Genomic DNA, 27,323 nt, shown 5'->3' with positions numbered 1-27,323 from the left:
AGGATCGTGGGCTGTGGCTAAGGGTGAAAAGTTCTCTCTAGGCCCCTCCTAAATACTTGTTGATGGCCCTGTTTTCTTTTTCTTTCTTCTTCTTTTTTTTTAACCCGGTGTCATAGGAATAACTAGAATGGTTAGCGGCACCCGGAGAAGACTGCAGGCAGGATGTTTGGGACTTTTTCAAGAAGCAGACAATGCCCCTGACATATGGTGAACTATAATAGCCAGACCTCACACAACCAACTTTTTTTAGACTCATGGATTGTTTTGGTCATTTGCAGCGACTCTCAGAGCATTCCACTCAGCCTGAGCCGAAATGCTTGTCTCAGCAGGGGTTTTCTCCTTTTCCTCCTTTTGTTCCTCATCTCTGTTATTTCTTGATGTTGCTTCTGAGGCGGCCTGAAAGCTAATAGCAAGATGAACATAAGGGAAATCGTTCGCTTGTGAATTTGTCAAGTTTTCCATTTTTATAGCGCCTTGTTGAAAGGCCTTGTAATCTTGACATTATTTAGGGTTCCTTCTGTAGCGTAAGAGATTGCTTGTCTTTATGTAGCCAAGAAAAACGTAGAGTCAGAAGGACCTATGTTTAGAAGATTTTTTTGTTTGTTTTGGTGGCATTGACAGATTTTAATGAATCATCTCATTCTGACTTTAGTGGCATGAGTGGGCTATGAAAATTGGCCAGGGAGGTATTTCTTAATGTGGAGTGTGTATTCAGCCTGTCTTCTCTGTGTTTTATCATTACACAGCTCAATACACTTTAAGATTTAGGCATTATCTTGGTTGCTGAGCAGACGTATATGAAAGATATACTCTAACCTGTATTTATAGAGTAAGACTACAATTTAGAGGAGAACCAAGAATTAATCACACTAGCAGATAGGGCTAAATGCAGTGCCTGGCACGTGACAGTGTTCAATAAAAAATTGGTAGAGTGAGTGAATACATGAACAGTACTTTGAGATGGAAACAACAGTTCCCAAAGACTGTGAAGAAGAGATTTATGTCATCTATCATTTACACTGACATATTATCCTGAAGCTATATGTATAGCAAAATACGATTTAATCAGAAAGCATAGGATTGAGTTGTTGTAGTCGATTACGTTTTTGAATAGTTAAAGGAGATCCTTTTGGACTCTGACCATTTGGGCATTCTTTATAACGTGTATTTTTTTTCTGACCTAATAAACAATACTTAGCAGGTATTGAGGTGCTACAAAAATGTGAATCACTGAGACTATTTTGAATTTCATTTCCCATAGTATATGCTATTGCACAGAGTTTTCTTTAGGTCTTTGGTTCTTCATATTTTTAAAAGGTCCAGAATGCAGATAAGTTATGAACTTCATGAACTCTCTCCCTAAGGAAAATGGTAATACAAAACCATGTATATGCTTCCATTGACTATCTGGGGGTCATTTATGGAGTTTCTGTTGCATTATCCTCAGGTTAAGAATCACTGATTTTAGAAAGTGTAGGGTGAGGGTGGGGAAGATTCCCTAATAAAGGATCCCAAGAAAGATAAACACATTGAGAGGCAACACAATTTAATTTTGTTTTGTTTTCCTGAGAAATGTAGAATGCCATTTTTAAAATGAAGAAAAAGGAATACAAATTAATAATTAATATAACAAAATAGTTGAAAATTTATTTCACTTTTGTAATATGGCCATATCCAGGCCAAAAATGGACAGGAGGGATGGCTGTAATGGGGCAAGAAGGTAAGTATAGAATTGTGTTGGAGAAATGACAAATAGCCCCACCCTACTTCCTATAATGCACAACCATAGGGATTCAGAAGGGAAGTTAATTAAATAGGTTAAAAACTAAGTTTGGACAGTATATCCTCCAACAACACACTCAGTTGTGTTATCAGAAATGCAGTCATTTAGTCTTAGGCTTGAGAGAGACTTAAGAAGTCAGTTCTGCCATGATAGAAAGTACCACTTGCAAATTTTAAATGTATAAACAATGCCACTTATTTAAGCTTAAATCCCTACTAAAGAGATAATGTAGAATATTGACCAAGAACTCAGACCCTAGAGCTAGACTGCCTAGGCTTGGATCTCTGTGACTTGGGGTACGTTACTTAGCTCATCTGAGCCTCACACTCCTCTGTGACAGGATAACAGTACCTATATCATGGCACTGTTGTGAGGGTTAGGTAAGTTAATGTTGATGAAGCATTTGGAACAGTGCCTTGGACTCAGTAAGACCTAGGTAAGTCTGTATTTGGGAAGCACTGAAATTCTCTTTTTCATTTTCAATGAAGAGAACCCCTAACTTTTGCTTTGTGAAGATGAGGCCTTTGGACCTTAGTTTTCTCACTAGAAAAATGAAGTTGAAGTACTAGAATCAGTATTTTTTTTTTTTTTTTTTTTTTTTTTCAGTACGCGGGCCTCTCACTGCTGTGGCCTCTCACTGCTGTGGCCTCTCCCGTTGTGGAGCACAGGCTCCAGATGCGCAGGCTCAGTGGCCATGGCTCACAGGCCCAGCTGCTCCTCGGCATGTGGGATCTTCCTGGACCGGGGCACGAACCCATGCCCCCTGCATTGGCAGGTGGACTCAACCACTGTGCCACCAGGGAAGCCCAAATCAGTATTCTTTTTAAAGTAGGGGAACTTTTTTTCTGGGTAGATGAAAATCAGATGTACCTCAGTGGCTAATCTGGTTGAAATGGGGCCTGTGTGTATATATTTGGTTGTGGATGACAAAAACTAAGCTATAGCTGAAGGAGAAAAGGCACATTTGCTGTAAGGCCACAGAGGTGTTTCAGGATGTCCAAGGTACAAACCTAGAGGGACTTCCAGAAAACGGCTAGAGCCCAGAACCAGGGAAGTCTCTTGTTTATGCTCTTGCTTTATGGATTTTGTTCATGCTTCATGCTCTCCTTTAAACTAACTTCTCTGCTTCTGTGATCTTTATGGCGAAGTTGCCCTTTTCAGCCACTTCAATGAAGAGAGTGAATGTCATTCTCATTCCAAACACCAGAGGAAGGTACTCAGGCCTGGTTTGGAGCAGATTCTCACTCTGCTATAATCAGCTGAAGACCTGAGTGGTTGGAGGAGTGGTCTGTGTTGCATAAAATGTCTGTTGGAAACCCTGTCCTAGAAGAAGGGGACAGTGAAGGGGGTCTTTTTAGCTGGGAAGAGACTGCAAAAGGTGTTGACTACAGGAGGTGTGCTCAGCTTCTTTCTTTTCCCCTGAGATGGCTCTGGCATCACCAGAGTGACACTAAGGGTCCTCTGGAACAAGGTTTGAAATCCTCTGAATTTTATATATTCTATGTCACTTCCAGCTCTGTGAAATTACCTGATTTTATAATAAAGCCTTAATTAATTATCTGAATCCAGAATTGCCTCATTCCAGTTTTTTTTTCTCATTGAGTAATAGTATGTTCATTGTTGTAAACTTGGCAAGAAAGGGAATTATAAACACTAGAAAACATCACTCATAATTATATTAAGAGATTAATACTTGGCATTTGTGTTAATGCTGTTTTTCTTTATATAATTTTGTATCTGTCAAGGATTAGTCTGATTGTTAAGAACAGAAATCCTCTCAAATTTAAGTGAAGAGAAATTGATTGTAAGGAATCTTTTGGAACCAGTTACAGGAAGCAGGGTTGAACCTCATGGAATTTGGAAAGCCCCAGGCTTTTGCCTTTGTCTCTGTGGAGCTGTGTGGTCTTTTGTCTCTGCTTCTCTTTGCATGTCTGTTCTATTCTCTGTGCTGAGGCTGGTTTCCTCTGCAAGGGTCTCAATTTCTGCTCCCCCATTTCACTTGACTTTGGGTTTCCACGGTACTGATATTAGCCAAACTTCTAGTTTTGTATTCTGGAACCAGGCAGAAGCTTAATTCAAATACTAGAGTATCTGATTGGTGCAGCATGGGTCAGGTGCTCTCTGTTGTTCAGTCAGTTGCGGTAAGGAGACAGTGTTTCAGTAACCATAGTGGCCACTTAGGCTCACCCCTGCAAAAGGAGGGGACACTTGAAAGCATGGTCTGGGCAGCAGTCCCCCAAATAGGTCTGCTGTAAGAGTCTGCCATTACTGATAAGCATTCTCATAAACAATTTGCCATATCGTTAAACAGTCCTCATAAATATTTTTTTATGGACCATAATTTATTTAACCACTTCCCCTAATTTGGATATTTGGTAGTTTCTTTTTTTCTTCATAGTGTGAAGAGTTGTTTGCCACCTGTACACACTTCCTTAGAGATGGTCTTCATTTTTTGAGGGCCTTTAAATCATGTGAACTCACGGAACTCACAGCACATCATGGGAGGTGACACATCTGTAATTTGAGATTACCTCTTGAAACTCTCTAGCCCCCACCCCAATTTTGTAAGAATCGAGAAATCATTGGTGGCTTTCCCCCTGTTGAAGGCTATGATCTATCAGCTTTTTGGACAGAATATCAATCTAGTGAAAAGAGTACGAGCTTTGGGGTGTTGAACATATGCTAATTGTCCGATTTTTGACCAGTTTCTTCAGTTCTCTGAGTCTCATTTTCCTCAATTATAAAATGGCAAAATAATATCCTGAGCATTGTTGGAGGTACTAAGTGAGATAAAGCATGTAAAAGTTAATATCTGTCATTTAATGCATACCCAATATGTTAGCCCCCCTTTTTAAAAATATTTTTTAAATTTTGTTTTATTTTTTTATTTTTGGCTGCATTGGGTCTTTGTTGCTGCACGCGGGCTTCCTCTAGTTGCGGCGAGCGGGGGCTACTCTTTGTTGCAGTGTGCGGGCTTCTCATTGCAGTGGCTTCTCTTGTTGCGGAGCACTGGCTCTAGGAGTTTGGGCTTCAGTAGTTGTGACACGCGGGCTCAGTAGTTGTGGCACATGGGCTCTAGAGCACAGGCTTAGTAGTGACGCACAGGCTTAATTGCTCCGTGGCATGTGAAAGCTTCCTGGACCAGGGATCGAACCCGTGTCCCCTGAATTGACAGGTGGATTCTTTTTTTTTTTTTTTTTTTTGGTGGTACGCGGTCCTCTCACTGTTGTGGCATCTCCCGCTGCGGAGCACAGGCTCCGGATTCGCAGGCTCAGTGGCCATGGCTCACGGGCCCAGCTGCTCTGCCGCATGTGGGATCTTCTCAGACCGGGACACAAACCCGTGTCCTCTGCATCGGCAGGCGGACTCTCAACCACTGCGCCACCAGGGAAGCCCGACAGGTGGATTCTTAACCACTGCATCAGGGAAGTCCCTAGCCCCTTTTTTATAATTAGTGTCCTTGCACATTCAATAATCAGTGAGGGACTATCTTGGCTATTCCCTCACTCCTGTTATTTTGCCTTAAATTTATTTAAAAAAATACACAGCTTTGGATGTGAATCATCCAAGCTAAACTTGTGTCAGTCACAAGCATTTAAAGCACTTTCTGGGAATCAAGTTTATTAGTTTTCACTTTGCTGATAATCTATGACATAGCCTATTTGTATGTACATATATGTGTACATACATATATGTATATGTACATAGTTTGTATTTCACCTCTTTGGTGAAAAGAATTTCAGGCCAGTTAAATTATCTGTAAAAAGCAGGACAGGGCTTCCCTGGTGGCGCGGTGGTTGAGAGTCCACCTGCCGATGCAGGGGATGTGGGTTCGTGCCCCGGTCTGGGAGGATCCCACGTGCCGCGGAGCGGCTGGGCCCGTGGGCCATGGCCGCTGGGCCTGCGCGTCCGGAGCCTGTGCTCCTCAATGGGAGAGGCCACAACAGTGAGAGGCCCGCATACCGCAAAAAAAAAAAAAAAAGCAGGACAATTTATAATCATTTCATTACTGATCCCTCCCTACTTTTTTTTCTAACAAATTGAAGATAAAGCCCTGCTTTGGGATGAAGGTAAACTTATGCCGTTTTTAAAAGAGCAGGTAGCAGAATTGACTCCGCTTTTTTTCCCACTTCTGTTTTTTGTTGGGTCACTGCCTATTTATTCCCCCTTATCCCCTAACAGGGTGGAACCTGGAGTAGTCAGCACAGTTTTCTTTATCTTAGCAAAGTTTCTGTTTATTTTTCTGAGAAGGATAAAGGCAGTTGTGTGAAAGGTTTTCGTGTTTCTTCCTCTCTTCTGGGTGACCCATAGCCTCAGTATTTGATCCTCAGCATGTTCACTGTTTTAATCGAAATGGGTGTGTATAATTGCATGCTGCTATACTGTCTCATTGAACCATCTATTCAGATATTTACTGGGCAACTTCCATATCCAGACAATGATATGTTCTGGAGATAAAGCCTTGATTATCCCTTCCTTATTGAGTTTGCAGTCTAGCATGGAAGGTAGACCATTCAACAGTGAATGTTAGGATAGGATTTGCAGGGTACTAATAATGGCCTTTAAATTTCCTTGTGAAATAGTAGCACTTCGTGGTAGCTTGATGTAGTTCTATGATTTGAGGTTTAAAACCTTAGTGACCTCTTGAGCTTCTTAGGCTCCCAGATTCTACAAAAGCTTCCTTGGTGTTACTAATCTCTGATTCAGTTATGAAATTATATAATCTGGAGATAATCTGGGATGCTCTCCTGTCTAGTTAGTTCTTTCACAAGTACTTTATGTTTTTGTACTTACTGTGATGAATGATGTGAAAAATGGAAAACTGTACCTAACCTTTACTTTTTTTTGAGAAATGCTTTACCGTCCATTCCATTTTCAAACTGACCAAGTTTTCTAGTAGCGTAATTTAACTTCAATCTTGAGCAAGCGGGAATCTTAGACTTGAGGATACTGTGATTTCAGGCCATTTTTTCCACTTTTTAAAGTAAGTAACATTTTCATTGAAGTGTAACACATGTAGAAAAGTGCACAAATCCTAAATCTGTATTTTGGTGAATTTTCAAAAAGTGAATATACCATGTTACTACCATAGAGATCAAGAAGCAATATTATTACTGCCCCCAAATTTCCCTTACATCCTCTCTCAGTCACGACCCATTCTCCTTTCCCCTCCAGGTCCTGGCAACCACTTACCTACTTTGTCTCTATGGATTCTCCTTTTCTGTATATTTCATATGAATGGAATCATACAACACGTGGCCTTTTGTGTCTGGCTTCTTTCACTTAGTATGTTTTCAAGATTCATCCATGTTGTAGTATATATTGGTACTTCATTCCTTTATATGGTTGAGTTTTATATCATTATATGGATACATCACTTTAAAAAAAATAAGTTTATTTATTTATTTATTTTTGGCTGTGTTGGGTCTTTGTTGCTTTGCGCGGGCTTTCTCTAGTTGCGGCGAGCGGGGGCTATTCTTTGTTGCGGTGTGCGGGCTTCTCATTGCGGTGGCTTCTCTTGTGGAGCACAGGCTCTAGGCGGGTGGGCTTCAGTAGTTGCGGCGTGTGGGCTCAGTAGTTGTGGTGCACGGGCTTAGTTGCTCTGCAGCATGTGGGATCTTCCCAGACCAGGACTCGAACCTGTGTCCCCTGCCTTAGCAGGCGGATTCTTAACCACTTCGCCACCAGGGAAGTCCGGATACATCACATTTTGTTTATCCATTCATCATTTGATGGAAATTTGGATTGTTTCCACCTTTTGGCTATGATGAATAATGCTGTTATGAACGTTCATGTACAAGTTTTTGTGTGGATGTATGCTTTTCACTTCTCTTGGATGTATACCTAGGAGTGAAATTGCTGGGTCATATGGTAACTCCATGTTTAATTTTTTTTTTTTTGGCTGCTTTGGGTCGTTGTTGCTGTGCACGGGCTTTCTCTAGTTGCGGCGAGCCGGGGATACCCTTCGTTGTGGTGTGTGTGCTTCTCATCGCGGTGGCTTCTCTTATTGTGGAGCGCGGGCTCTAGGCTTGCAGGCTTCAGTAGTTGCAGCGTGGGGGCTCAGTAGTTGTGGTGCATGGGCTCTAGAAAGCAGGCTTAGTAGTTGTGGCGCACGGGCTTAGTTGTTCCATAGTATGTGGGACCTTCCTGGACCAGGGATCGAACCTGTGTCCCCTGCATTGGCAGGTGGATTCTTAACCACTTTGCCACCAGGGAAGTCCTCCATGTTTAATTTTATGAGAAGCTACTAAATGGTTTTCCAATGTGACTTCATTTTCACCAGTAATGTATCAGGCTCCTAATTTCTCCATATCCTTGCTACCACTTTGTCCTTTTTTTTTGGCGGTACGCGGGCCTCTCACTGTTGTGGCCTCTCCCGTTGCGGAGCACAGGCTCCGGATGCGCAGGCTCAGCGGCCATGGCTCACGGGCCCAGCCGCTCCGCAGCATGTGGGATCTCCCCGGACCGGGGCACGAACCCGTGTCCCCTGCATCGGCAGGCGGACTCTCAACCACTGTGCCACCAGGGAAGCCCCACTTTGTCCTTTTGATTACAGCCATCCTAGAGGTATGAGGTGGTATCTTACTTTAATTTTATTTGTTTTTCCCTAATAACTAATGACATTGAGCGTCTTTTCATGTGCTTATTGGCCTCTTGTATATCTTTTTTGGAGAAATTTCAAATCAGATCCTTTGCCCATTTAAAAATTGGGTTATTTGACTTTTTATTGTTGAATTATAAGAGTTCTTTATAGATCCTGTACTCTAGACCCTTATCAGATATATGATTTGCAGATACTTTCTCCCATTCTGCAGTATGTCTTCACTTTCTTTGTAGTGTTCTTTGAAGTGCAAAAGCTTTAAATTTTGATGAAGTCCAATTTATTTATGGTTGTTTGTGTTTTTGGTGTCATAGCTTAGAAACCATTGTCTAATCCACAGTCATAAAGATTTATTCCTATATTTTCTCTAAGAGTTTTATAGTTTCAGGTTTTACACTTAGGTCTTTGATCCACTTTGGGTTACTTTTTGAATATGATGTGAAGTAGAGGTGTTACTTTTTTAAAAACCTTATTTTGAGATAATTTTAGAGTTACGAAAGTAATTCATTCAGCTTCCTTTAATGTTAACATTTTATATAAACATAGTACAATTATCAAATCTAAGAATATAAGATTGGCATTATACTGTTTACAGAGCAACAGAGTTTATTCAATTTCACTAGTTTTTCTATTAATGTCCTTTTTATTCAGGATCCAGTCCAGGTTCCTGCATTGCATACAGGTGTCATAACTCCCTCTGCAATCTGTGGAAGTTCCTCAGTCTTTTCTTATATTTCATGACTTTGACACTTTGGAAGAATATTGGTCAGATATTTTGTAGTATGTCTCTCGATTTGGGTTTTTCTGGTGTGTTCCTATGATTAGTCTGGGATTATGTATTATTGGGAAGAATACCCCAGACGTGATGTGCCCTTCTTGGTGCATCATATCAAAGAGTACATGGTGTTAAAATGTCTTATTATTGGTGATTTTAACCTTGATCACTTGGTTAAAATGATGTCTGCCAGATTTATCCACTGTGAATTTACTGTTTTTCTCTTCATAATTAGTAAATATTTATTTTGTGAGAGATACTTTGAGACTGTGCAGTATCTTGTTTCTCAAATTTGCTTGCTAATTTCAGCATCCAAAAGTGGATCTTTCCTGTAGTAACTATTATTACTCTGGTGTTCTAATAGTGATTTGCTATTTTCCTTATTCCTTCTACATTTATTAGTTGGAATTCTTTTTTTTTTTTTTTTTTTTTTTTTTCTTTTTGTGGTATGCGGGCCTCTCACTGTTGCGGCCTCTCCCGTTGCGGAGCACAGGCTCCGGACGCGCAGGCCCAGCGGCCATGGCTCACGGGCCCAGCCGCTCCGCGGCATATGGGATCCTCCCAGACCGGGGCACGAACCCGTATCCCCTGCATCGGCAGGCGGACTCTCAACCACTGCGCCACCAGGGAGGCCCTGGAATTCTTTTTTTTAATACAGTATTTCAGTTACATTTTTATTATTTTGATTTTAAAATATTTATTTATTTTTGGCTGCATTGGGTCTTTGTTGCTGTGTGCAGGCTTTCTCTAGTTGTGGTGAGCAGGGGCTACTCTTCATTGCACGGGCTTCTCATTGCGGTGGCTTCTCTTGCTGCGGAGCACAGGCTCTCTAAGTGCGTGGGCTTCAGTAGTTGTGGCACGCAGGCCCAGTAGTTGTGGCTCACGGGATTAGTTGCTCCGCAGCATGTCAGATCTTCCTTGACCAGGGCTTGAACCCATGTCCCCTGCATTGGCAGGCGGATTCTTAACCACTGCACCAACAGGGAAGTCCCCAAGGTTATGATGATGTTCTTTGTGAGTTAATGTTTCTGTAGGAGATCAAGGCAAGGTTTCTTGGGAAATGTAGTCTCTGTCAGACCTGGGACACCTGGCAGGGTCATGCAGTAGAGACAGATACCGAGTCACATGGCATCAGGTAGACACCCATTCACACACAACTTGGGTGCATGGCAGGCATGAATTTTTCCCATGTCCAAATGATACTGGCAGTAAGTTAGCTGATATTTCTAATTTTCCTCCTCCTGGGACCATGATTATTTTCATACTGAGTTGGGAATGCTAGAGAGATGTAGATGTATGCAAAGAGATGTACCTTTGAATAGACCCATTTAAAACATTTTGTAATACTCTTTTCCAGTATATATATTAATATTTTTCTGAGACACATTTTTTCTATTGTAACATGTTGTAAAATATGTCATCATTCTTAAGCCTTAATAATTATATCAAATAAAACTCACTTTTCTCTTGGGTTATTACCTGGCCACCTCTCCCTTATTTGCTGTAACATGGGAGATCTTAGCATAGGTAACAAAACCAGAGTGACATTAGTTGATGCTCTCTGTCCCCCTTTAATGCCACCCAGAATGCCAGTGGTTGGGGGAACAGAGATGCCTTTACTTGAGCTATGGAGAGAGGAAGCTTCAAGTGACAGGCATCTCCCGGTACTGGAACTAATCCACAGTTGATTATTTCCCATATAGCTATCAGGAGCTAACTGACTAAAACTAAACTAACAGTGATTACCCAAACTTATATTTAAACTTTTTTTTTTAACAAAATAAAGTATGTACACAGGTAATAATTCTAGTAACTGTGGCAATTTGTGCAGTTCTAGATACTTGGTAGTGGTTACTTTTCTTTCTTTCTTTCTTTCTTTCTTTTTTTTTTTTTGCGGTATGCGGGCCTCTCACTGTCGTGGTCTCTCCCGCTGTGGAGCACAGGCTCTGGACGCGCAGGCCCAGGAGCCATGGCTCACGGGCTCAGCCGCTCCGCAGCATGTGGGATCTTCCTGGACTGGGGCATGAACCCGTGTCCCCTGCATCGGCAGGTGGACTCTCAACCACTGCGCCACCAGGGAAGCCCCTCTTTTGTTTTTTAAATAGGGAGTTGATGTTTTTAAAGTTAAGTATGAATTTTTCTTTTTTATTTTATTTTTTAAAAATCTCTATTTTCATTTGTTTATTTTTTTCTTTTGCCTGTGCAGCAATCAGGATCTTAGTTCCCTAACCAGGGATTGAACCTGTGCCCCTGCAGTGGAAGCATGGAGTCTTAACCACTGGACCATCAGGGAAGTCCCTGAACTTTTCTGATTTTTCTGATCTTAAGTACAGTGTGGCCATTTCAGTAGCTGTAGCATATAAATATGCATTGTTTCTTTTTGAATATCATATTTGTTCCAAAATAAAACACTGAGTAGTTCTAACAGAGTACATTAAAATGAAATTCTAGATACTATTTGACAGTCTAGTACAATCAGAGTTTTTACTTTACCTTTTTTTTTTAATTTTAATTTTATTTTTGGCTGCATTGGGTCTTCATTGCTGTGCAAGGGCTTTTCTCTAGTTGTGGTGAGTGGGGCTACTCTTCGTTGTGGTGCCTGGGCTTCTCATTGCGGTGGCTTCTCTTGTTGCAGAGCACGGGCTCTAGGCGTGTGGCTTCAGTAGTTGCAGCTCGTGGGCTTAGTAGTTGTGGTGTGTGGGCCCTAGAGCTCATGGGCTTCAGTAGTTGTGGCGCGTGGACTCAGTAGTTGTGGCTAACGGGCTCTAGAGCGCAGGATCGGTAGTTGTGGTGCATGGGCTTTGTTGCTCCATGGCATGTGGAGTCTTCCCGGGCCAGGGATTGAACCTGTGTCCCCTGCATTGGCAAGTGGATTCTTGTGCCACCAGGGAAGTCCCACATTCAGAGTTTTTAAAAGGCAGATTGTTTTTTTGGGGGGTTTTTTTTTGGGCTGCGCTGTGCGGCTTGTGGGATCCTAGTTACCTGACCAGGGATCGAACCCGGGCCCCCTGCATTGGAAGTGTGGAGTCCAAACCACTGGGCCACCAGGGAATTCCCTGAAAGACAGACTTGGTAGGTTCTGTAGTTTTTATATCCTTTTAACTTACTTAAATATATAGAGCATATATAAGCCCCTTAAATACATGCATATACACACATATATATACACACGTTATATATATATATATTTAAGGCACTCATATATATGGGTAAAACATACCAACGTTTTTCTTCTATACTGTCTTGCTAATATTTTAAACCTTAGGAAACCAATGTCCAGATGAACCATGGTTGATATCTTTATGTAATAAAAAATGGAATTTTGTATATTTGCTTTTGAGTTGGTATTTTAATTTGAGGAAATAAAAATTTGAAGGGCATTCACATAAAAGTGAATTTAGAGTCTAAGATTAAGCTGTTACAGGCCACTAAACTTCTCAATATGTTTTAGACCAGCAAACTCCAGGTTAACTTAGATGTAAAGAGATTTTCATGAATATGGCTAAATAGGTTATAAGTTTGCCATTTCTCCTTTATTTTTATTTATTTATTAAATATTTATTTATTTATTTACTCGCCTGTGCCGGGTCTTAGTTGCGGCATGCAGCATCTTTGCCATTTCTCCTTTAAAGGTAACAAAGTAAAATGGTCTCAAGGTGAAGCAAGGAAGACCTATGTACACTTAAAGAAGAATTACATATTACTAAATACTGAGTTGTTTAACAGAGTTAATCTGAGAGTATATCCACTGATTGGAGAAATATTTTTTTAGTGTCTACTATGCACCAGAAACTGTTCTAGGTGTGAAGATAGACTGTTGAACAAAACAGACCAGGTTCTTGCCTTCATGAATTGTGGAGACAGAGGTTAAGTCAGGTTGGTCAGAACATGGGATACAAAGCAAAGTGGAGCAAATATTGGCTTTGGTGTCATTCTCTATTCCAGGAATGCTGGGTGGCTTTCATGTAACAATACCAGCTCTGTAGACCCTCCTGATACTCCTGAATTGAGTAGGATTATATGCTACATCCTGGCTAGGGGAGGAAGAGGGCTGTGATTGTGTGTTAATGATTGCTACTATGGGTGGAGTGAGGAATGGTGGCTTGTGTACTTTGGAATCAGGCAGACCTAAGTTCAAGTCCTGGTTGTGGCACTTACTAGATGCTAAATTTCAGGAGAGTTATTTAACTACTATGAACTTGTCCACTCTTCTGTAAAGATGTGAAGAATTGACAGAGTTGTGAAAATTAAAAACTCTAGAAGATGGTCAGTAATGTGAATTCTCCCCATCTTTTTTCTTACCTTAGTTTTCTTATATGTAAAGTGGGGATACCATTACTAGCCTTGTCTATTATTGTGAGAACTAAATAAATGAAATAAATATGTGAAACCACCTTAATACAATTTTTAATGTGCTATTACTGTATGTTATTTCTGGAAATGTAAGATTTTCAGGCACCTGGGCAACTCTGGGGAATAGAACTCATGGATTCTTCCAGAACTGGGCAGCCATGGATCCCATTAGCAACCTAGTATTAATGCAGTTCCGCTACACTTTGTGTTGTTTCCTCTCTTTTTGCTTACCAGCCACTAGCTAATCTGCTGCTCCGAATCCCATCTCTTCTTCACATTCCCGAGAGAATCTGTACTGGCCCACTTGAGCACTGGTACTCTCTTGGGCAGAATTTTCATACCCAGCCCCATCTGGGCACTTGGTTGATTGGCCTGTAGAGCCGGTGCCCTTGGGTCTCGTGTTTACTAGTGCTTGTTCTGACAGGAGCTGTGCTGGCCTAGTCTTGCTTCCTTCGTGGGGCTGTGGGGCAGGAATTTCCCTCAGAAGGTGGCTGGGTCACTGCAGGCACTAAATTGACCTAAATAGGGAAGTGCTATGACTATTTAAAGGGATTGGAGGAAAATAGGATAGGCTTTATGGTGGGAAGATGGCCTTTGAGATTTCTTAAATTGCAGATGATCATTTTTTCCTTTTCATTTTTCTTTTAGTAAGTAGTTAGTAATTTGTATTACTTCTTGGAATCAATTGAAAATTATTCTTTCTTTCTTTTTTTTTTTTTTTGTGGTACGTGGGCCTCTCACTGTTGTGGCCTCTCCCGTTGCGGAGCACAGGCTCCGGACGCGCAGGCTCAGCGGCCTTGGCTCACGGACCCAGCCGCTCCGCGGCCATGTGGGATCTTCCCGCACCGGGGCACGAGCCCGTGTCCCCTGCATCGGCAGGCGGACTCTCAACCACTGCGCCACCACAGAAGCCCCCTCCTGTGGTTCATTGTTAAATTTGTGAACTGCTTAAACCAATTTGATCATAGCCGACTAGTATTTTAGAAGTACCTGCTAATGTTTACAATATATACTCAATATATTGGTCTAACAAAATTTAACTCTTCTTCTCCCAGGTAATTTATCCTCAACATTCCAAACTTACTGATAAAGAAGTAAGTAAAAATAGTGCCCTATATAGTTTACTGTTTTATTTCTGTTTGTTTTTATTGGTGTATATATGTCAGCATATATAGTTTTTGTTTTCTTTTTCAGAAAACCAATATTTGCTATTTGTCTTTTCCAGATTCAAATTCAGGTAACTATTTTTCATGTGGTGTTTCTGTTGAATTTTATACTGAGAATACTGATTATACTCTTAATATATGAAAATTAATTGAAGTAACATAGTAGAATGCAAACTCAATTTCATCCTAACAGATTAGTGATTTTGATTCCTACTTTTATGATCCTAGTCGTGTCTTACTTATTTTCGTTGGTTCAACTTTGAAAATAACTGTTATCTTGTAATGAGGTAAAACATCATGGAGCAATAAACTGTTGAAATAATGAAGAGATTGAAAATCATCAATGCTGGTATGTTTGAGGATTTATATTAAGCAGTTTTAGTTTAGGATTTGGGAGCTTGCCAAGAACTCTGTAAAAGCAGGGATTTAAAAAAATCAGGGTAAACATGGTTATAAAGCATGGCCATCAATTATTTGCAATAGTTTATGTGAGTTAGTATATATAAAGCATTTGAAATAGTGCTTGGGTATAGAAAGTACTTTATAAGTGTTTGCTATTATTATTAAGCTTGGTTTTGCTGGTCTCCTTCAAGTTCTTCCTTTGTGTGGTCCTATAAGTTGATATCTTTCAGGTTACCTTTTGTGTTTCACTTTGAAAATAATTTTTCAGGTTTATAGTGACCAGATCACTTAACTTCTTAGACCACACACTTAGAATCCTATGAAGCAAAGGCACTTCAGTTCCCTTTCCTTTTGTGTTTACTTCTAATATACTGTTAATTTAGTTTAGATAATCTGATTTGGGAGACTTGACATTTTAGCTTTTTAAAGCATTTTCTCTTTTCCTTATAAATGCTTCCATAATTTTTTCCTATAGCTTTGGAACTCAGCTTTCATGAAATATGTTTAAAAAAAAAAGGTTTAGTTAAAAAGATGGTTTTGAGCGATCCTGGGACGGCTTTTGTTTTGACCTGGAATTATTGGAATCTTTTCACATGTTTTGCCTGTTAATGAGATAATGATACAGCGGTCTTATAGGATCTCCCCTTATTTCGGATAACATTTGCCTTACAAAGTGCACACATGTAGTTCTGATTGTAGTGAGTATTGGATTGGACTTCCATGACTCAGGTGAGTTGTGTGGTTTACAGGATGAACTGACTTCATGTGATTATACTGCACACTCTTCTTTTTCAGGTCATGGCTGGTTTTCATGGCTCTCTCCCTTTCACCTCTCTACATGTGCATCAAGACTAAGAAGTTAATTGTATGATGTCTGATAGTCTTTTTTATTTCTAGTTTTGTAGTTATTCTCTGTATGAGTCATTTTCTTATTGGAAGTTAAACTCAAGTGTGTATCTGTGTAAATGAGCATTTGTTCAGGGAATTCCCTGGAAGTCTAGGGGTTAGGACTCCGCGGGGCCAAAAAAACCCCAGTTTGTTCAGTATTTTAGGCATTTGAATGACCTACAGATGTTTTGTAATGCCTTTTTTATAAACTGCATATCAAAGGAAGTGTGGTTCATTTTATTCAAAGTATGGTTGCTACTTAGAAGTAAAGTCAACAAAAGATCTTAAAAATAGATATCTTGCCATCTTAACAGATGAATATTAATCTAGACAGCAAGAGACTGTGCATTTATATATATTTGAGATCACTATTCTCAATTGTGATTATCCAAATAGTTTGTTTCACTTATGTGTTCATTAAATGGAAGTTGGAATTAGTACTATGCCAACTTTGAAAGGGATTTAATTTTTCCCAAGATACCTTTATTGTTACAGAAGGTTCAGTAGAGCAGTCTTTAGGAAAGAGTCATAACCTAGCTTTTGTTTCCACGGTGCACACATAAAAAAAGTAAAACAACATTTAGACTCTATGGTAAGTTATACAGATAAAGAAGAATACTTTTGGGATTCCCAATGGGAAGATTTGCCAGTCCTCCACTTCCTCCACCCCCTACCCACACACAACTTAGATACTGTGACTTTAGAAAAAAGTTTTGTTTTGTTTGTTTTTAGCTTTCAGTTTTTTGTTCCATTTGAATGGCTTTTATCTTTAGGAGCCTAAGTTTAAAGAATGTTTTCTCTCTAATAAATATTTGTCAGATATTTTTCTCGTTATTTACCATGAATATCATCTGGATATATGCATTCCTGAGTCTTCAGCTGTGATGGGTATCCAAGGACTGTAATCACTATGCTCTAAACATGGCCAGAGAGAAAACTTAGCACTAGTAGAGAGAGTTTCAAGTGATGATGAATCCGAGGAAAGTATTAATCCTTGTTCTGGATGGATTAGATGTGCAGATAATATTTGTCTAAACAGATTTTTTTCTATGTAAACAGCTGGGACGTCTTCATGTACTTTACACTTCCCAGTGGTGAAAGGAGTGCTTCTCACACTCATCTGTGTTGAAGGGCCATTTGGGTGTTTTTAGAATTTCCAATCTGTTGTGGACCGGTGCTTTTATAAAATGCTGTATACATGAATTATTAGAAAAACGAAAGGGAGAAAAACCAAAGAATACAAAATAAAAGTCTAAATTTGTCACAGCAATATCAAATTGCTATAAGGGTTTCTAAATGTGTATTCTCAGTTTGGGTATTTATTTTGTCATGTATTGTAACAAGAGTTTGTGGACTTGCAACACTCTATGGACTACACTTTGAGAAGTGTAGTCCCTGGTCTAAACTCCTGCTTCTCAGTATTTCCAACTTTAATCACAGAGAGGTGACTACATAGAGCTGAAGGCCAGGGATAGGGCTAGCTCTTAAGGTCTCATGTTTTATTTTAGTCTTACTCTGAACTGTTCTATAGCTGTTTTCCACTAATATAAAAATACTCTGGGACTTCCCTGGTGGAGCAGTGGTTAAGAATCTACCTGCCAATGCAGGAGACACGGGTTTGAGCCCTGGTCCAGGAAGATCTCACATGCTGTGGAGCAACAAAGCCCATGCGCCACAAATACTGAACCTGCGCCCTAGAGCCCACGAGCCACAACTACTGAGCCCGTGTGCCATAACTACTAAAGCCCATGTGCCTAGAGCCCATGCTCTGCAACAAAGACAAGCCACTGCAATGAGAAGCCTGTGCACTGCAACAAAGAGCAGCTCCCGCTCGCTGCAACTAGAGAAAGCCCGCGTGCAGCAACGAAGACCCAACGCAGCCATAAATAAATAAATAAATTTATTAAAAAAACAAAAACAAAAACAAAACTGATCAAGGGTCTTCCCTGGTGGCTCAGTGGTTAAGACTCTGTGTTCCCAATGCAGGGGGCCCAGGCTCGATCCCTGGTCCAGGAACTAGATCCCACATGCATGCCACAACTAAGAGTTCTCATGCTGCAACTAAGGAGCTGGTGAGCTGCAACTAAGGAGCCCGTGAGCCGCAACTAAGGAGCCCGCCTGCCACAACTAAGGAGCCCACCTGCCACAACTAAGACCTGACGCAACCAAATAAATAAATTAATTTAAAAAATAGTCTGAAGTTGTCTTTTCCCTTTAGAAGAAATATTTAAGCTTTTTTCCCCTCAAATCTCAAGTAATTTTTTTTTTTGCGATACGCGGGCCTCTCACTGTTGCGGCCTCTCCCGTTGCGGAGCACAGGCTCCAGACGCTCAGGCTGAGCGGCCATGGCTCACGGGCCCAGCCGCTCCGCGGCATGTGGGATCTTCCCGGGCTGGGGCACGAACCCATGTGCCCTGCATCGGCAGGTGGACTCTCAACCACTGCGCCACCAGGGAAGCCCTCAAGTAATTTTTTTTAAATAAATTTATTTGTTTTTATTTTTGGCTATGTTGGGTCTTTGTTGCTGCGCGTGGGCTTTCTCTAGTTGTGGCGAGTGGGGGTTACTCTTCATTGCAGCGCGTGGGCTTCTCATTTTCCTGACTTCTCTTGTTGCAGAGCACGGGCTCTAGGCGCGCGGGCTTCAGTAGTTGTGGCTCACGGGCTCTAGAGCGCAGGCTCAGTAGTTGTGGCGCATAGGCTTAGGTGCTCCGTGGCATGTGGGATCTTCCCAGACCAGGGCTCGAACCTGTGTCCCCTGCATTGGCAGGTGGATTCTTAACCACTGGGCCACCAGGGAAGCCCCTCAAGTCATATTTTTGATACAGGAAATTCTCTTCCGTTTATCTATAGCTTTGCAGTCTTGGTTTGATCTGCTATGACAAGTAAAGAAACTGAACTGACTCACCCTCCAGTCCCCTTTGTTTCTTCCCTCCTCCACCAAAGAAATACTAGTTTCTATAAGTGCATTTAGGTATACGTACTGAGTTGCTTTTTTAAAAACTTAAACATAATATGAAGTTTCTGCTTCCTTTTTGAGAACTTGATGTGCTAAAGAAATATAAGTACTTCTGTGTGTAATAAAATCTTGAGCACATTTTGTATTTAATCTCATTAGTTCTAAATACAGTAACTGGGAAGAATTTGAGTGACAGGCTACTTCTTGTGTCTTTCACTTTTTAGAGTATTTACAGTTTTTTGTAATTATTGCCTGACAGTTTAGGTAATATTTTAAGAGGTTTGCTAAAATGATTGACGTTTAAAAACTTTATAATTAAAATGATTAAAATAGTAAGTCTATTACTTGGGCTCTTCCTGAGTCTGCTATGTTTTTTTTTTTTAATTCTCATTGTGAAATATAAAACACATATAAGGTCAAGAAATAGAACTTTGCCAACACCTCAAAAGCCCCTCATGTCTCTTCCCAAACAGTATTTCCCTCCCCCTTGCCTAAGGTAACCACTATCTTGATTCTTTTTTTTTCTTTTTATTAAAAATTTTTAAATATAATTTTTAAAGTTTGCCTTCCATTTACAGTTATTGCAAAATAATGGCTATATTCCCTGTGTTGTACAATAATCCTTGTAGCCTATCTCACACCCAGTAGTTTGTACCCCCCACTCCTCCACCCCTATATTCCCTGCCCCTCCGCCACTGGTAACCAACCATTAGTTCTCTATATCTGTGAGTCTGCTTTTTTTCTGTTAGTTTGTTGTATTTTTTAGATTCCACATGTAAGTGATATCATACATGTCTTTCTCTGTCTGACTTATTTCACTTAGCATAATGCTCTCCAGGTCCATCCATGTTGCTGCAAATGGCAAAATTTTGTTTCTTTTTTATGTCTGAGTAGTATTCCATTTGTGCGTGTGTGTGTGTGTGTGTGTGTGTGTGTGTGTGTGTATCATATCATCTTTATCCATTTAGGTTGCTTCCATACCTTGGTAATTGTAAATAAGGCTGCTATGAACATTGGGGTGCATGTATCTTTTCAAATCACTCTACTTATTCTTATAGTAATAAGATTCTTGCTTTTCTTTATAAATTTATCACCCAACCATGTATTCCTAAACACTATTGTTTAGTTTGCCTGCTTTATTAAAAACAAAAAACAAAAAACAAAAAAAAAACTATGTAAATGGATTTGAACAATTTGTATTCTTTTATATTTGGCTTCTTTTGCTTATAATTATGTTTGTGAATCAACATTACATGCACACAGTTTTCAAAAAGTTTTAATTACATAGAGAAAATGGAATAGGGAAAACAGTAGAGGGACATAGGAGTTAAGATGCATAGTTTACTAATGGCTTTGCCTTTAACTAGCAAAGATGGCTTAGAGCAAGTCGAACTGTCAGGATCTCTTTTTTCTTCTCTAAAGCATGATAGAATGTGTTTCAGTAATTGATAGGACCCCTTTAGCTCTAAGATGTGATGAAACTGGATAAATAAATGTTATACTGTGCTGCCCTTAATTTCTTTCATTTTTGTTTTCATTAGGTTGTCTTGGAGATACCCAGTTTTGTTTTAGATTTCGACAGTCTTCTGGGAGGAGGTTGTCACTGCATTGTCTCCTGGATCAATTTGAGAAAGATTTACCAGTTTACTTAAAGGTTGGAAAAGTAGTAATAGAATAATGTCTATGTGAGAGGAAACTTTAGAACTCAGTTACTCAGTTACCTCTTATAGCATTCAGAAATATTGTGCTTTTGTTTTGTTACTGTATTATACTGCTGAATTTCCTGAGTCTAATTCATAAGGATTTAGCATGTGAGTGAAAGAGACTTTATAAAGTTACGATTCTTAAAACATAATGCCATTGTGAATTATAGAAATTAGAATGTTGAATTAATTTTCTTTCACGTGTTAAAACTCTTTGTTTAGATGTGGAAGTGGGGTGGTAGTATACCAGTGAATATCACCCAGAGTTGAAGATTCCCTGTGGTAATCCCTACCTGCTTTATAGTAGAATTATTTTTGTCTCTTTTTGATTTTTGAATGAGCTTTGGTTTATAGTTGTTTATTAAAAACAATTTTAATAATTCAGATGATTTCTGAGTGTAGAATTTCTGTTTGGTACTTCATACTTTTATCTCTAACTGCATGAAGAACATTTCCATCTGGATGTCCTATTAGCACATCCAATAAGAACTTGACATCTTTTGCCTAAAATAAGTATTTACAGCTTACCTTCCTGGTTCCACTAATGACAGGAATCCTCTTCCAGTTAGCAAAGATGTTACCTTTTGAAATGTCTCTTATAGCCATCTTGTCCTTTTCATGACCATTTGCTATCACTAATAACATATTCTGTCAACTGCTGATAATAATAGCTACTACTTATTAGAGCTTTTTATGTTCTTGGCATTGTATCAATAAGCATATATTATCTTATTAATCCTCCCTATATTGTTCCAAGAGAGTTCCTTTTGCAAATGAAGGAATTGAGGGCTATTGAGGATAAAAATATTTGCCCAAAGACGTCCATCTTCTGTCTTTTTCAGTGCAATATATCTTACACAGTGTTCCCAGCTAAAGTGTACATATATATTACATAAAATAAATAAAATCTAAAATGATTATTTATTGCTTAATGAATAAAGATCTAATGATAGTAATATTTCCTGGTTCTCACTTTTTGGGCCTTCCAAAATAAAACCTTTGCCTTTCAGATTTCCAGCTTAATCTCCTTTCTATACATGTGCCATATATTAGCTAAACTGAACTGTATGCTTTTTCCTGAGGTAGCTTGTATTTTTCTATCTCTGCGTGGTTTTGCTTAAACTCTTGGCCGTCTAAACTTGAAATGTCTTTGTCTTTGTTTAAATCATATCCATCCTTCAATGCCCAACTCAAAAACAGCTGCCTCCACAAAATACTGATTGCCATAGACAGAAGTAACCTCTTCCCCCTTGGCCTCTTTGTAACACTTTGTGCTTTTTGCATGGTACCTGCCCTCCTATCACATACTAGTCATTTTTGTACTTTTCTTATCGCTCTTAGTTTGTGATCTCCTTAAGGAACTGTGTCTTACACATCTTTTTATCTTTTGTAACACAATGCCTTGTTCAAAGTAGGTAGTCAATAAATATTTGTTTAAAGAATAACAATCAAATAAGGAACTGGGCCAGAGTTTATTCCATTAGGATGTAAAAACTTTGTAAGTTTTTTGGACCTTTCAAATTGTATGTTGATAAATATTCCATTGTTTCATTATTGTTGGGTAAAAATATAACTGTCTATGTAAGATTCAGATTGGCATTTAACTCCTTTTATTTTCTCTCTTGAAATTTTGCATTAGTATACCTCATAAGACTGATGTCTAACTCAGAATTGTAGGCAGAATTTTTTAAAAACTAAGTATAGCATCGGGGAAAACAGAATTTGATTGTTTTCCTAACTTCCATTAACTACCACAGATATGAATAAAGAACATAAACAGAGTAAGTTATAGGGGGTAAAATCTGACCTTAGTACTTTAGTTATGATTATTTCATCTGTGGCAAGTTAGCAGGTTTTTATCTGCCAGTTATTGTCATGATTGTTGTTTGCATTGGTGGAAAAGCATAACTAGCTCTTTGTGTGTACCTCATATCTCAGTTCAAGTTTATAAAGGAACCTGCTTTTAATAAGAAAGGATGGCTATATATATATATATATATTTTAATTTGTCACTTCTTTTATAGAAGGATCCTGCCTATTTTTATGGATATGTGTATTTTCGACAAGTTCGAGACAAAACTCTAAAAAGAGGCTACTTTCAGAAGGTAATTTTCATATACATTAATAGAAAAATATTTTTACATTGTGGTTAGAGAATAGAAATGATTAGAATGAACAGTCTTTAAAGTGTTTGATATTTTATCTTTAAACATACAGAATTTATATTTTATCTTTTTTTTTTAGACTGTAGACACCTGTCCTTAGTTTTTTTTGGCTGCATTGGGTCATTGTCGCTGCATGCGGGCTTTCTCTAGTTGGGGCGAGGTGGGGGCTACTCTTTGTTGCGGTGCGTGAGCTTCTCATTTTGGTGGCTTCTCTTGGAGCACGGTCTCTAGGCACGTGGGCTCAGTATTTGCAGCACGTGGACCCTAGAGCGCACGGGCTTCAGTAGTTGTGGCGTGTGGGCTCAGTAGTTGCAGCCTGCAGACTCAAGGGTGTGCGGGCTCAGTAGTTATGGCTTGCAGGCTCTAGAGTGCAGGCTCAGTAGTTGTGGCACGTGGGCTTAGTTGCTCCGCGGCATGTGGGATCTTCCCGGACCAGGGATTGAACCCGTGTTCCCTGCGTTGGCAGGCGGATCTTAACCACTGCGCCACAAGGGAAGTCCCTAGATTTTTAACTGCTATTGAATTTTGTCTTCCTGCTATCTCTGTACTAGATTCCTGACAGTAAGTTACAGTTATTGTATGAAACTGTCAAAACTCAGAAGAATCTGTTTAATTTTCACATTTTAGAATAAGGGAAAGAATAAACAGATTATAACATATTTACAGCTAATAAAAGCCTGCAATATCTTTTTTTTGAAGAACTAGTAAATATACTTTATCAACATCTTAGTCATTATTGTTCCCACTCTAAATGTACAATCTTTTTGTTTCTAAAGATATATATATATATATATATATATATATATATATATATATCAATTAATTCCAATTTAATCCCAGCTAACAGGGACACCCTTTTACCTTTTGTAACCAGAACATGCCCTGACCACTAATTGATGCTTAATGGAAAGATAAAAAGTAGTTTTCAAGAAAATAGATTTTTAAAAAGTCAGCATAATCTATATCTGAAGTGGTCACAAACTATAAAGTCAAAATTTCTAAGAATGTGCCTAAAACCATTGAACTCTAAAATATAACAGTCATAGGTCTTAGTTTGAAAAAGCATCACAATTTGTGCTTTCCTTTTAGGAAGAGTTTACCTGGATAATTCCTAATATTGCTTTGCTGACAACAGTAGTAGCTAGGCTTTCGAATTATCCATGACATTAGTTTGTTTATAGGAAATTCTTTTTCCTGCACAGCAGGAAAATCTGTGAATGTGTCTTTATGCTCTTAAAATGTAGGAATAAGGTTAAACTTTTGGTGTTCTGCCATTATAGTTTTATGTTTCTTTTAACCATCTACTGTAAAAGCCTTTTTATTTTAAAATCCACACTTTTTGCTGAATTTGGCTTGTTAGTAATTGATTATATAAGAAATGGCAAACTTAAATTATAATCATTAAGAAATTAAACATTGTTTCTTTTTTCCCTCCAGTCCTTGGTTTTGATCAGCAAACTACCTTATATTCATTTTTTTCACACTGTGCTCAAACAGATAGCACCAGAGTATTTTGAAAAGAATGAACCTTATTTGGAAGCAGGTAAGTTAAACATTGTGTGAGTTAGGTACCTTTATGAAGGAGTTTTAAATTTTTTACTGGAAATGAATGAAAAAAAATTAGTTAAGAATTTTAAGGACTATATGGTAGGAGAGAGAGGTAAAACAATTCTTCTGGCATATTTACCTACAAACACCAAAGATCCTATCTTTTACTTATCCTTTTGCAACACGGATGATGCCTATTTTTTAGGATAATAATAAACAAATATTGAGTTGCCAATTCTGATGCTCAGAGTACTGTTGAACAGAAATCCTTATGTCACTCAATACACAGAGAAGACATCTGCTAGGTGTTGTGCTTTTGTAGCTAATTTTAATAGTAATAAATGAGTAGGAAAACTCCCTTTAAACCTGTTATTCTGTTGCTTTCAAAACATGTATTAACCAATTTATATCCTAGAACATAGGTGTATATCTGGTGAAATATAAGATATTTTCAGTACTTTTGCCTCTTATCTTCCATCCTTCCCAGTGTATTTTTTCTTCTATATAGAAAGCAGAAAGTGGAGTTCTAACTTCTAATGTTCCATTCTTAATATTTTAGTATTTCCACTTATACTAAAGAAATATTTTACTATATTTTTCAGCTTGTAATGATGTTGATCGATGGCCTGCACCAATGCCAGGGAAAACATTACATCTGCCTATTATGGGGGTAGTAATGAAGGTAATAATAGCTTATATTTCATTTGTCTCCTTTTTTAGGAAGCTCACACATGAATTTTGCTTTTTAACTTCCTAATAATATTCAGTCCTGTTGTTGCTTTCACTTGGCATTGATGTGAGGAGTTACAAAGATTCCGCAATTTATCCTGCTGCACAGAACCATTAGTCACACAACTCCAGGGGTCACCAGTCCCGTTTTCATCCTGTGGAGTTTACATGATGCTGTCATTCTTATACAATGCATGTGAATGTAAATGCCGCCTCCTAGAATTGTGCAACTTCATGGCCCTCCAGAAATGGATGGTATTGCAGAACACTTGTGGAACTGAATATGAGTTAGTAAAATTTAAAAGAAATTAGGAAAGCCATTGGTTCTTAGTCTTTTTTTTTTTTTTTTTAATACAGCAGGTCATTGTTTCTTAGTCTTAAGTGATCTTTTTAATGCGTAATTTCAGACCAACATGTCCATCCCAGGGTATTTTTCTCTACTAAGGTTTTTTTTTAATACAGTGAATTAGCATTTTGCTCTCAGGCTTTGTATGAATGTGCTGTAAGTGCTTTTGCAATTCATTTTCAAGTTGAACTTATTTTTGGCAATGTTCGTCTTTAGAGGTGCTCATTTCTGTAGGACCTCTGTTCTGTTTTTTCCATGGGAAATCATCAAAAGTAGGTCTGGGTTGAGAGTTCTCATGGTTCCCTGTGAGATTTATCCCATAGTTTGGCAAGCTTGAGAGGGTGTGTTTGGGTGTGTGTATATTAATGAAGCAAGGATTGGAACAATAAACAGGAAGTGGTATGTAGTTGATGTCCTTTTCTGTTTTTCAGCACGTTTGCTTCTCAGTGGGTTAGTGATTTCTGTGTGTATGGGAATGTGGAGACCTTGGTTCACTTACCTTCTGTTGTGACTAAAAATAAATATGACTTTAGTTTTTAATCTGACATAAGTGTTTTGTTTTTATGGCTTTTTAGGCGTTGTTGAGTGAACCATTTTAGCATCAGGATAGAGTGCTTCTGATACCTCATTGTAGCAGGGCTCGCAAGTTATAGAAAGGTCATTCTTTTGGAGCCAAAGTTAATTTCTTCTCTTTTAGGTACGGATTCCCACATGTCATGACAAGCCTGGGACAACTCAAATAGTGCAGTTAACTCAGCAGGTAGTGTGCTACTGTGGTAGAATAATCCAGCATATATAGTCTCTTTAACAGAAATTTTAAACAAGCAAATGTAGAGTTTCTTGGGTTTATGATACATTACTGAATATCACTGAAATATCCCATTAAATAATTTTTAATGAATTGATAATAAGCTTCCTATCAAAAAAAACCTTCCTATTTTCCGATTTTTTTTTCTTGTTCTTTCTCTAGTAGACACTGGAGAACTCAGAATTTATATTGTAATTGTGAGGACAAGGAGAAAATTATCTTTTGAAAAAGATTAAACAAGGTTTAATTCTAACAAAACCTCTTATCTTAGAAGAGTGGTCAACAGACTTCTGTTTTTAGGAAACTTAATCAAAAGGATTCTATAGTTATAATTGCCCTTCATTTTTCCCAAAGTTACATTTGTTCGTGAGTGGGAATGAATTTTTCATTTGAAATGATTTAACTGGTATATTAGCACTCCCATTGTCCTTTGAATTAAATAAAAATGGAGAGCAATAGGAAAATAAATTTTGCCTGTTATATATATCAACTGGTATTATGGTATTATCTAACATCTGACCACTGGATTAATGTTTTATCAGTAGAATCTATGTTGTCTTTGACCTGCTGTGTTAGGGGAGACTGTTAAGACCCATTCTCTTTGTAGCTGCTTCTGGAGGAAGAGACTCTTAGAAGACAGGGAAACATGGCTGATTGATTATGAGATAGATAGGCATATTATAAAAGTCAGTTTCTGGCAATTTTGGTGACATCTTGTCTATTTTTTTTTCTTTTTTATCTCTTAGGGAGACACACATATATCTGTTATTTTACCTACTGTTCATGAGGTGGATCTTTTCAGGTAAAGACTAAAAAATTTTGTTAACTGCCTTGTCTCATTTGCTTTATGATATTGTTGTTAATTTCTTTAGAAAGTGAATATTCCTATATAAAATGTGGAAAAAACTGGAAGAAAATAGTCATGTTTCACATGTTGTACATCAGTGGTTCATCCCTGACTGCATGTCAGTTGCTTTGACTACTTGGGAAATTTGGATATGGATTGGGTATTACATGGTAGACACAAATTATTTTTGTTTGGTTGAGTGTGAGAATGGTAAATAAATAACTTTTTTTTCCTAGGGATGGCCTTTTTAGGG

General features: G+C 38.7%; 1 protein-coding gene across 2 annotated transcripts in view; it reads left to right on the top strand.

The window, feature by feature from the left end:
• The window catches only part of DENND6A (DENN domain containing 6A), a 53,756-nt gene that overhangs the window by 507 nt on the left and 25,926 nt on the right, over positions 1-27,323 (top strand). For both annotated transcript variants that reach the window (XM_060110674.1, XM_060110673.1), the window contains exons 2-9: positions 14,568-14,606; positions 14,707-14,749; positions 20,466-20,578; positions 22,652-22,732; positions 24,230-24,335; positions 24,943-25,022; positions 26,113-26,175; positions 26,970-27,025. In XM_060110674.1, the coding sequence (XP_059966657.1) occupies positions 14,568-14,606; positions 14,707-14,749; positions 20,466-20,578; positions 22,652-22,732; positions 24,230-24,335; positions 24,943-25,022; positions 26,113-26,175; positions 26,970-27,025 (581 nt within the window). The remainder of the gene's footprint in view (positions 1-14,567; positions 14,607-14,706; positions 14,750-20,465; positions 20,579-22,651; positions 22,733-24,229; positions 24,336-24,942; positions 25,023-26,112; positions 26,176-26,969; positions 27,026-27,323) is intronic.

Source organism: Mesoplodon densirostris, chromosome 10 (assembly GCF_025265405.1).
Source record: "Mesoplodon densirostris isolate mMesDen1 chromosome 10, mMesDen1 primary haplotype, whole genome shotgun sequence".
Taxonomy (NCBI): domain Eukaryota; kingdom Metazoa; phylum Chordata; class Mammalia; order Artiodactyla; family Ziphiidae; genus Mesoplodon; species Mesoplodon densirostris.
This window is presented reverse-complemented; position numbering and strand designations above follow the sequence as displayed.